At 41.2% G+C, this 12240-nt stretch overlaps 1 protein-coding gene across 1 annotated transcript in view; it reads left to right on the top strand.

The window, feature by feature from the left end:
* The window catches only part of LOC115643560 (cytosolic phospholipase A2 gamma-like), a 56357-nt gene that overhangs the window by 17340 nt on the left and 26777 nt on the right, over positions 1-12240 (top strand). Inside the window, exons 3-7 of the mRNA XM_030547587.1 lie at positions 454-570; positions 5614-5756; positions 6921-7119; positions 10478-10595; positions 11469-11609. Of these exons, the coding sequence (XP_030403447.1) occupies positions 454-570; positions 5614-5756; positions 6921-7119; positions 10478-10595; positions 11469-11609 (718 nt within the window). The remainder of the gene's footprint in view (positions 1-453; positions 571-5613; positions 5757-6920; positions 7120-10477; positions 10596-11468; positions 11610-12240) is intronic.

Raw genomic sequence — 12240 nt, 5'->3', positions numbered from 1 at the left:
TCCTCCCATCGAGGCACTCCCTGAAGAGTACATTTGTCACTGAAAAAAGAATTCACATCAACCAGGAGCTCTACGGGGAAATATGGGAAGAAACTATGAAAAGGTTTCAATGGAGAAAGGTAAATAATTTGTCCTACAGAAACTTGTTGTGTTCTACCCAGAGTAGATTTCTTTCAATCTGATAAAACTTTCACAATTTTTGAATTTCATTCAACCAAAGCCAACTTTATTTCCCAATTTCTGAGAACTTCAGTGAAGGGAAAAATCAGTCATTTGCCCACCTCCACCTGTAACCTTGGCTGAGGTTTCCAGTTATAGTCATAATACAGATGCAAAGAGTAAATCCTGGGAAAATGCCAGGGACTGGTGTTATTTGTGCACAGTCCCCATGTCTCCGCACTATGCAGCCGTAGGAGAAATGAGATATTTTTATTTGTATTTTATTTTTGGCAGGATGGTGGATGTGTCCGACTTTCCCATGAGCTCTCGGCAGGTGAGAAAAAAGCCACTGAGAACAGAAAGGAAAAAGTCCTGGAGTGCCTCAAGAGCCTTGGCATTGCCCGTGATGAGGTAAGTGTTACCCGGGGTTCTTTCAACCCAAAGCTCTTGGTAACTTTAGTCTATGCGAGGAGGTGTCAGGAAATAACTCAGGGGAGGCACGGCCATCCAACCAATAGATGGCTGGCACAAACAGGACAACACAAGAGTGCTTTCACTTAAAGCTAAACTTTACTTAGTCTCAAGCACTTACACACGGCCACAACAAGTGAATAAAACACCCCCATCCCTTGATAATTACCAAAGCTGAGTGTGGCTTTCAAGTGATACAGCGGCAGCCCGTCTGCTGCTGGGGAACAGAAGATGCATCTAGAGGGAGAGGCCAGTCCCGAAACGAGTCCCACCTGTCTCAAGCTTTTCCCCCTTATTTATACATTAGTAATTAAAGAAACCTTGTTAAGTAAGCAGTTTCAAGCAAGAGGTTCCTTCTGATTATTGATTAACCAGGTGTGGGTCTTTCCAGAACTTTCAGCCTTGAGACCTCAATAGACATTCCTGAGACATTTCCTACTCTTTGAAAATGCATGTATCAGCAATTTTAACTCAATTCTTATCAGGAAGGAAGTGGGGTCAAGCTGCCCTTTCAGTGATATCCTAAATCCCCCCTCCCGTTCTGCCTTGGTCAAGCTGAGACTTGCTTTTAACAGCTTGCTGACTAGGCTGTCTTTAACAATAAGCCATAGTGGTTTCAGGCACTTTACTGGTTTGCCAAAGTCTCCCCGTAATATAGGGGCCCATCATGCCTCTTGGCACTAAGGAGAACAATATAGGATGTTAGTCATGTGGATGGTGATTGAGGTGCCTGGTACGGTGGGAGGAAATGCCTTAAAAATCCTGCCCCATGGAGATGTTCCCCTTGAAATACAACATTCCCAAAGCACCAAGAAGGCAACCCATGGCTACAGACATACAAACCTTATGTCCTTTGGCAGGCTCAAACTTGGGGGCCTTCAGTGCTAAAAGCACAAGCCCCTACCCCTTCAGCTGAAGGATCAGTAAGGGGCTTGCTGAGACTAACCTCTAGAGAGCTGCATGCTCACATGAAGTCAGGTCAGTGCTTCCTAATTCAGTCAGTGCTTCCTAAAAACCCTTTGCAGTGTGTGTGTATATAGCGCTGTGATTTTCAGGCCAGACAGAGCCTGCAGCAGAGAACAGATGAGAAGGGGGGATTAGAGCCATCACTGTAGTGCACAGAGAGCGTTAGAGGGACAGAGTTGGTTGAGCTACTAATACTTATCTGACTTATTACTAATATGAGTAATGAACAGTGACTATGTAACATACTTTCTGCATATATCACAGCCCCCTCTGCTGGTTGAACCTTACAGAGGGCAAAATCCAGCTGCTGCTGCCCACCCCCCATGGTTACTCTGTTAGCTGGCATGATGGAGAAATTTGAGGAACATCACAGGATTGTTACCCATCATTGAAAAATGGCAGTCCTTAGAGGGATGCGAACTCCTGTGGACCTAACATATATGGGAACATCTGCCCACTGACAGCTTTGCAAATCTCAGCCTAAGAGTCTTCCACTGCTTCTTCTTCACAGTATTCTTCCTTCATCTGAAGGGAAAGTGACCTGGGTGTTTTTTTGGTGCTCAGGGTTTAGTAACCATTTGTAATGATGCTGTCTCTGGCAGGACACAACTAAGAGTATCAGTTCAGGACAAATTGCTTAGAGCAGGGCAGTTACAGCTCAAGGCTGGGTTTCCTTTATTATTAAGGCAAACCAAACCAGCCAAACAGAGAGGACTTTGGTGTCACTCCACTGGCTAACCATAAGTCGTACAAGCTATTCCCTTAGATGCTCCAGTTTCCCAGTATCACCACCAATGCCACTCGTTATGAGGATGAATGGTTATTAAAACCAATACCTCAGTAAAAGATAAAAGGTTCTTTTGATCCCAAAGGATGAAGCCCCAGATCCAGGTCAATGTACAAATCAGATCTTACCCACAAAACACACTGTTGCCAATCCTTTAGAATCTAAAAACTAAACGTTTATTAATAAAAGAACGAAATATAGCTGAGAGTTAAAATTGGTTAAATGGAATCAACTACATACAGTAACGACAAAGTTCTTGGTTCAAGCTTGTGGCAGTGATGGAATATGCTGCAGGCTTAAATCAAGTCTCTGGAGCACATCCCCAGCTTGTTCAGTCCTTTGTTCAGAGTTTTAGTTTATAGCAAGGTTCCTCCAGAGGTCAGAAACAGAATTGAAGACAAAATGGAGATGCTGCTTCTGACTTCTATAGTCCTTTTGCCATGTGACTTGTGCTTTCTTTGTTCCAAACACAAGTCACCAAGCACATGGCATGGAAAAGCCTCAGAGTTTGGTCAATAGGCATGTCCCTGCATGCCTTGCTGAGTCAAAAGGTAATCTGACTTCTCTCAATGGGTCAAGTGTATAGCTGATCCTCCATAATGGGCAATCAAGCAGGTTAGGCAGTGCTGAGGCCATGTTGTCTGGGTGTCACCCAGAAATATAGCACAAATTTGAAATACAGACAGTATAGAGCCAACACTTATAACTCTAAACACAAAAATGATACATGCATACAGATAGCACACTAATAACCAGCAAATCATAACCTCCTCATAGACACTTCACATGACAAACTTTGTATAATATATGTTCCAAATATATAATAGTGGTTGCAATTTATGTCAATAATATCACAACTCAACTCAAAGTTGATGCAGGAAGGGATGATACAAACATCGCTGACTGCATCCCAAGAGGTCCCCATCCTTGGTTCTGTCTTACTACAGCTAGTATTGCTGTATAACAGAAATGGTTTAATCAAATCATGTTCAATAACATGATTGAAATTCTTTACAAACTCAAGGTAAAACTTGGTTAGAAAAATTAATCATTAATTAATATTAACCATTAATTAATAATTAATGGTCTGGAGGATGGTGTGGATTGCACCATCAGCAAGGTTGCAGATGACACTAAACTGAGAGGAGTGGTAGATATGCTGGAGGGTAGGGGTATGATATAGAGGGACCTAGACAAATTAGAGGATTGGGCCAAAAGAAATCTGATGAGATTCTAGAAGGACAAATGCAGAGTCCTGCATTTAGGATTGAAGAATCCCATGCACTGCTACAGACTAGGGACCAAATGACTAGGCAGCAGTTCTGCAGAAAAGGACCTATGGGTTATAGTGGATGAGAAGCTGGATATGAGTCAACAGTGTGCCCTTGTTGCCAAGAAGGCTAACAGCATTTTGGACTGTATAAGTAGGAGCACTGACAGCAGATTGAGAGGTGTGATCATTTCCATCTATTCAGCATTGGTGAGGCCTCATCTGGAGTACTGTGTCCAGTTTTGGGCCCCATACTACAGGAAGGATGTGGAAAAATTGGAAAGAGTCCAGCAGAGGGCAACAAAAATGATTAGGGGGCTGGAGCACATGACTTGTGAGGAGAGGCTGGAGGAACTGGAATTGTTTAGTCTGCAGAAGAGAAGAATGGGGGGAGGATTTGATAGCTGCTTTCAACTACCTGAAAGGGGGTTCCAAAGAGAATGGATCTAGACTGTTCTCAGTGGTACCTGATGACAGAACAAGTAGTAATGGTCTCAAGTTGCAGAGGGGAGGTTTATGTTGGATATTAGGAAAAACTTTTTCACTCACAGAGTTGTGAATCATTGGAATGGGTTACCTAGGGAGGTGGTGGAATCGCCTTCCTTAGAGGTTTTTAAGGTCAGGCTTGACAAAGCCCTGGCTGGGATGATTTAGTTGGGAATTGGTCCTGCTTTGAGCAGGGAGTTGGAGTTGATGACCTCCTGCGGTCCCTTCCAACTCTGATATTCTATGATTCTATGAAAAGCTTTGCTAAAGTCGAGATATATCACATTCACTGCTTTCCCCATCTCCACAGAGCCAGTTATCTCATCATTCAAGGCAATCAGGTTAGTCAGGCATGATTTGCCCTTGGTGAATCCGTGCTGATTGTTCCTGATCACCTTCCTCTTCTCCAAGTGCTTCAAAATGGGGAAAAAAAATCAGTCCTATATTACAAGTTTGTCCAAACAAACAAATAAACAAACAAACAGTTACTCCCATGAATTATTGAGAGCAAGGGATGTCAACATGGAGGACAGTAAAATTAGGAACCTAAATTGCTTAGTTGCTTTTGAAATGCCTTGTAGGCACTAATTTGCATCCCTGAAAATTCTGGTCTGTTGGTTGGAGCATAAGACGTTAAACACAAAGGAAAAGTTTCAGAAAAGAGTAACAGACATGATATAGGGATATGGAATAGCTTCAGTATGAGGAGAGATTAATAGGATTGTGACATTTCAGCTTTGAAAAGAGATGACTAAGGGGGATATGATAGAGGTCTATAAAATCATGACTAGTGTGGAGAAAGTAAATAACTAAATGTTATTTACTCCTCATAACACAAGAACTAGAGGTCATAAAAGGAAATTAATAGGCAGAAGTTTTAAAACAAACAAAAAGAAGTATTTCTTCACACAGAGCACTGTCAAACCTGTGGAACTCTTTGCCAGAGGATGTTGTGAAGGCCAAAACTATAACAGGGTTCAAAAAAGAAGTAGATGAATTCATGGAGGAAAAGTCCATCAATAGCTATTAGCCAGGATGGGTAGCGATGGGTGTCCCTAGCCTCTGTTTGCCAGAAGTTGGGAATGGGCGACCGGGGATGGATGACTTGATGATTACCTCTTTTTTTTAATTTTCTTTTGGACACCTGGCATTGGCCACTGTTGGAAGACAGGATACTGGGCTAGATGGACCTTTAGTCTGACCCAATATGGCTATTTTTGTCTTCTTATGAGTTTCAAAGGGCCCTGAATGATACGGGAATATGCAGGGTAAAATGCATTTGCTCTTGAGTCATCATGGGACACAGGTCATTGGGCACCTGATAAGGAATGCTTCCCAACATAAGCAAACAAGTCTTGGAACTTGAGATTCTGTGTGAAATTCTTGAAAGGATACCAAGAGCTGAATAGCAGAGATGCCTCAGCATTGATAGTTCATTTGTCTTTCACTCTTTTCCCTCACCCAGGATACAAAGGATAACATGCCCAATATCACCATCTTAGGATCAGGTGGAGGTCTGCGGGCCATGATAGCCCTTCAAGGAACCTTGGTGGAGATGAAGAAGCAGGGCCTGTTGGATGCTGTCCTGTATCTGTGTGGGGTATCGGGTTCTACCTGGTAGGTGCATGTCAGCAGAAGTGAGAATGAGCAAGTTTTCCTGAACAGAGTTGGTGCCCACTGGAGCATTCTTATTATTATTTATCTCTGTAAATTTTCAATTCCTTATGGGTGAGATTTTATCTAAGGGTATGTGTACACTGCAAACAGGGGGTATGATGTAACCGGCATAGGCATATCTGAGCTAGCTTTAACCTTGCTAGCTCAGACATCAATAGCAGTGAAGCTCTGGGGCTACAGCATGGGCTGTACAAGGCTGCCTAGGACCCTCAGCAACTCCTCACAGAGATCCATGCTTCTTCAGCTTCACTGCAATTGGCACTCATGCTAGCTTGATCAAAACTAGTGCATTTGCGTCTACTCATGCTGCGGTTACACCTCTGATTGCAGGGCAGACATACCCTGTGACTGACCCTTTGACTTGCATTCCTAAGTCACTTTTGGAAATCCCACTTTTAAGCAGAGAAGACTGGAAAAGCTTGCAAAGTGAAACAGAGCTGAAGTGACGTGTAAACAGGTCCCCAGTATTGAGGCTTGGGAGGAAGCAAAAAGAGTGGAGTTGTCAACGAAGAAAGAGATGAGGAAAGGAAAATCTTCAGAAACCTCTCTGTTTCTCGTGCTTGCTGAGTAGAACTTTACTCTGAAAGTCACCCCATTGAAGTGAACTAGGGTGGCAGAAAATGCGAAGGGTGTTCAAGGGTGACGTATTGAAATGGGTTCTGTGTGTGTATGTGTGTATGTTACCACTGCCTGCTGCTGGGAGGGATCAATTGCTCCTCCTCATGTCATATACCTTGTACTCCAATGTATTTTGCCCAGTAGCTCAAGAAGGGCCCGAGCCCTGGGCTCTGGGTCACACTCAGAATGGCCTGATTAGTATGTTCACCACTGCCTTCTGTTGGGTAGAGTCACAATGATGTATGGGGTCTTGGCATTCAACAGAGGGTCTTACTCTATCCCTGTTATGGCCATACATTTCCCAGCGGCCGTGATGACAGACAGCCGTGAATAAAGTCTTTGTTAAATCACAGATTTGTTACAATGCCAGGATGATAATTAGAATTCCCTATATGAAAAATAAAAGGTATAAAGATTAAAAGGAGGAAGGGAATTCCCTATCCTATTCCCTTAGTCTCAGCCATATCCCTTTTGGTTCATTAAAAGGTGCATGTCCACCCTCTACAAAGATAAGAACTGGACAGAGAAAGTACAGGACTTGGAAGAATGTCTGTGTGATACACTTTCCAAATCTTCATGGGATCTTCATAAGGCATACTCTCTTGTGTGCCAGGCAGCTAAAGATGAACTCTTCTCTCTGACTGATGTCTGGGCCTCTTTTGTTGTCTATAAAATATTGAAGCAGGTGGGTTGCTGTGTAAATCCAGAGTTCCACTGAAAAGTCAATGCATTTACTTAATGTATCCCTCCCCCCCTTTCTTAAAAGTACTTGGTTACAAGAACAAAATCGTGGAAGTATAATAATAACTCCTGATGATATTTTCAAAGCTATTTGAACCCTCGGGCAACTTTGTAAATGTCAGCCTCTTCCCATAAGCTCTAAGAGATCACTGAGGCATTTGAGCATTTCTAAAGAGAGGACTTCAAGGCTGTGTAAGGTATTTGGATACCCATTTCCCATTAAAACTAGTGGGAATTTGGCCTCTAAATCCCTTAGGTGGTTTTGGAAATCTCACTCTAGCATATGATCCCAAAATCCTTGACTTTCCAGAATATGAAGAGAGCTAGAAGGCATAAAAGTCTCCATCACAGTCTTGATTTTGGCTTTTCAATCTAGCAGAGAAAATGTCTAATACAAATCAATGGCTGGAAGCTGAAACTAGAGAGATTCTGACTGGAGAAAAACTGTAAACATTTTAGATAATGAGAATAATAACTACTGGAACAGTTTACCAAGGATTGTGGTGGATTCTCCATCATTGACAATTTTAAAACAGCATTGGATGGTTTTCTAAAAAATTATTCAGCTGCAAATTTTGATTGTTTGTTTGTTTTTTGGTTGGTTTCTGGTCATTGTTGGAGGGTATGATAAATGAAGGGTGGAGAGTAGCTCCCTTTTATGGACACCCACTCAGCCAGTTAGCTATAAAATCCCTCTTAGTAGCTGTTCTCTACTTGCTTTACCTGTAAAGGGTTAAAAAGTCTCACTGTGATGCATAGGTAAAAGGAAGTGAGTGGGCACCTGACCAAAAGAACCAATGGGAAAGCTAGAACTTTTTAAAATTGAGAAAAAAAATCCCCCTTTATCTGTCTGTTGTTGTTCTCTCGGGGGCAGAGGTGGACAGAGCAGCAACTATGCTGTAAGAAGCTTGGGGACAGGTATGAAAAATCATCTAGGAAGATGCTATTAGGTTTATCTCTTTTTATTTCTTTATGGCTTTTGGATTCCTCTGTGCTAATCTCTTTTGTTTTGCTTGTAACCTTTAAACTGGATCTCAAGAAAGCTATTGTTGGTGCTTAATCCTTGTAATTGCTCTTTTAAAACCTAGAAATAGCCTCAATGTCCAGATGTCTCTTTCTTTCTTTCTTTCTTTCTTTCTTTCTTTCTTTCTTTCTTTCTTTCTTTCTTTCTTTCTTTCTTTAAAATTTACATTTTTTTTTAAGAACAAAATGGATTTCTGTGTCTTAAGAGGTTTGTGCACATGTTGTAGTTAGCTGGTGGCAACAGATTATCTCTTTTTTTTTTCTTTTCCTTTCTCAGATTTTCCCCAGAGTGGGGTTATGAAAGGGCTTGAGGGTACCCCACAGGAAGGAATTCCCATGTGCACCTTCCTGGGCTCCCAAAAGTGTTTTGCACTTGGGTGGTGGCAGCATCTACCAATCCAAGGTCAGCGAAAAGCTGTAACTTTGGGAGTTTAACACAAGCCTGGAGTGGCCAGTATTAATTTTTAGAGTCCTTGCAGGCCCCACCCTCTGCACTCGAAGTGCCAGAGTGGGGAATCAGCCTTGACAGAGGGTTTTCTTATAAACTTTTATTTTCAATTTACCTAATTTTTCAAGCGAAATAACATTCCAAAAGAAAATTTTAAAATGTTTAATTTCAAAACAGCCAAAATAAAGCATTTAAACTTTTTTACCATTTTTTCTCAGATGGAAGAATTCAACAAATTTGACCTGACTTCAAAAATAATTTCAGTGCTATGAAAATGAATTTTAATTGAATTTACTATTAACTGAAAACCATTTTCTGCCACTGCTGCTCCCTAATTACTATTAATTTTGATGGAACTCAGGCTATGTTTACACTGGTGCTGGAAATTTAATTCCTAGTTCAAGGAGACATACACACTTGAGCTGTGATTTAGAACTTAGGTACATTCTCAAGGTGGTTATTCCCTCCCTCTGCTTCTGCTGCTTCAGCTACACTGATATTTTTATCATGTTAGTGCTGGTGTATCTCCACCTGGTAATCAGACCTTCCTTCTCCAGGATAGACATATCCCAAGGCATCTACTTGCTTAGGTGCTTTTGGAAAGTCCACTACGTGTCTAATTGCATCTTCAGGTGCCTAAATATTTTTTTTTAAATCTGGGTCGAATTGCCTTAGGTCTATTTGAAAGTCACGACCATGGACTGTAAATACCCTGTTGTTTGTCCATACAGTGCTGTGATGTTCCCCTCTGGTGTTATCTGGACTGGTGATCTGCTAGGTCACTCCAATCCTTGACTCTGGGAGTCAGCCTTACACTGCTCTACTGTGAGAACCCCCACTCCTGGGTTGTTTACACACCGCCTCTGGCATGTAAGCTGCTCCTGGGATTGTGCAACCGAATGACACTAGCCAATATCTCTGGTCCCAGAGATAACCCTAGGAACTTTAGTCTTGCAGTGTCCAGTTATGCCCGCTGTACTCTGCACGCTTATATGAGTTTGTCAATTTATCAATGACATTGATATGTACCAGGCTTGTTATCCCAAGGGGAGTCTCTGACACGCTCCAGAACAAATGCACTGCTTCAAGTAAAATTAACAAGCAGTTATTATTAACTACTTTATTAACTACAAAGATAGATTTAAACTAAAGATTTTAAGTCAATTTGAAGTCAGATTTGATCAAATGAAATAAAAGCAAAACACATTCTAACTGATCTTAAAGACTAACAGATTTATTTGGGCATAAGCTTTCGTGGGTAAAAAACCCACTTCTACGGAGGCATCAGATGCATCTGAAGAAGTGGGTTTAAGGAAGGGGGGTGACTCACTTGAGACTCCAACAGATCCTTTTGTTGTTGCCTAGGCCATCGTCCTTTGTTCCTGCAAGGCTGGGCTGGGTTCGTCCCATACAAGTCCTGATGAGGTGTGAACTGCCTCTCCGCTCTTGGAGAGTTTTTGCCTGGGCTTATTTTAAGCCATAAAAACACATTTTCAGCCTCATAACTATATACATGCAATTATAAACTATAACATTACTGCAACAACAATGCTCAGTGCATCATGGGCCTTCCAAAGACACCCAACATGACAAAGTTTGCATTAGATACCACACAATCATATTATAAGGATGAACATGGGGATGTAGGGTATTTCCACAAGGTACAGAACAAATGCACACTAGAATGAGAGAACAATGATGAAGATGATGATGGTCTCAGAAAAAAGGGTCTTTCTAATTCCTAGCCTGAACTAATTAGCCAGGAACAGAATTACTGGGAACATCACCAACATTTGTGTATTTCTGTGCTCATCAATTCTTAACTTTCCAGTATGATCAGACCATGTTATCTGAACAAGATGATGCCTCCACAAGTGGGACAAATCCTTATCCCATCTATGCGGCAGTGGAAGCAAAGATATCACATAAAGCAGATGAAAACAGCCCAGGTAAAACCATAACACACTGGTGATAGTGAGAGAAACCATGTCTGAAATGTCAAGTACTTGATGGAAAAATAAATATTGATGTTGCTTCTTGCCGTTTCTGCTACTGTAAACACTGCTAGGTGGAGTCACTATTTAATAGAACTGAATGCAATCTAACAATGTGTTTTTTTAGTCTAAAAATGGCCTTTTTAGAAAATGTGGTGGTTTTTTGCATAAACCTCTCACGTCTATCTGTCTATCTCATTTTTTATCAAGGATTTTACCAAAATGGTTATTGATGTTCCTCATTGTAAAAAAGCAAAAAACAAACAAACCAACAAAAACAAACAGGTTTTTCAGTAAATGAAAAATTCCCATAATTGTTTCAGTTGTGACTTTGAAAAACATTTTCAATATAAATGTCTATCAGATAAGTTTGTGGTAAATTGCCCAATAAGGAACAGTTTCAGAAATGAAAAGAACTTGGAAAACTTCAGAAATGTTTGCTTTTTTTGATTAGCTCTACAGTTAAATATATCACTTTTAGATTTGACTCATTATGAGTAATTTTTTCTTGATACTTTTGGGTCAGAGTTAGAGATAGGTGGTTGGAGGGAGGGTGGAGGAAGGCTGTGCTGGCTCCACAGGCTTCTGGGATATCCAAGGACAGCACATGCTGGCCTAAAGAGGAAACATTAGATGGAGAAGGTAATCATAGCAAATGACTTGAAAATGATCACGGGGTGAAGAAACAGAGTGAAAAGAGAGGTAGGATTCCCTGTTAGAGCAGAGTGGCCAGGGAATTGAGAAATTATTACAATCATCCAAGAAGGGGACAACAAGAAGCTGGCACTTGAAAGGGCCTTTTTAATAAACCCTATCTATGTTTCACAGGCACCTGGTTTGAATTCACTCCTCATGAGTCTGGCTTTCCTGGCCTAGGGGCATTTGTGTGCACAAAAGACTTGGGAAGCAAATTCGAGAATGGGAAGTTGAAAGATAACAGCAAAGAGAAAAGTATTTGCTACCTGCAAGGTAAGCATTCAAGTCCCTGATTCTCAGCCAATAGATAGATATGTATTGCAGATGTGTTACCCAGGGTTTTCAGAACCCAAAGGAGTGGTAACTTAACTGTTTCACACCAGGCATTATCAGAAATAAATCAATGGGAACACATCCATTTTCATCTGAGAAATGATTGATACAAGTAAGCGTGCTCTTAACTAAAATGACAATTTATTAGATTTAAACACATCCAAACATAAGCAATAGGTTTAGAACATCCCAAATCATTATCTAGAATCTGAGATGGTATTGAGTACTTTGCAGCAGAGTGGTGATGGCAAGGTGCTTCCCTTCAGGGTAGTATGGTGTCATGAAAAACATCTCTCTGGATAGCTGCAGAGAATTTCCCCAAAGTAAACTCTATTATCTAGCCCTCTTTATAACTAACTTTTACAAAATACATGTATCATAGTGACCCCTCCTGGGTCATCGCTTCTCCCAACATCAATAAACCAGTTGTCAACTAACTTTCCTAACAAACTTAGTCATAATAAACTCCTATATTAAAGGCAGAAGCTGCAAACCTACAGCTGGTATATGATCTTGCCTCAAGAAGCCCTGTCTGTTCAAATTAACCCTTAACTATGTGGTGTTCTAGGTT

The sequence above is a fragment of the Gopherus evgoodei genome, unplaced genomic scaffold (genome assembly GCF_007399415.2).
Source record: "Gopherus evgoodei ecotype Sinaloan lineage unplaced genomic scaffold, rGopEvg1_v1.p scaffold_62_arrow_ctg1, whole genome shotgun sequence".
Lineage (NCBI taxonomy): Eukaryota > Metazoa > Chordata > Testudines > Testudinidae > Gopherus > Gopherus evgoodei.
The sequence above is the reverse complement of the archived record's forward strand: the minus strand, read 5'-3'. Positions and strand labels throughout refer to the sequence as shown.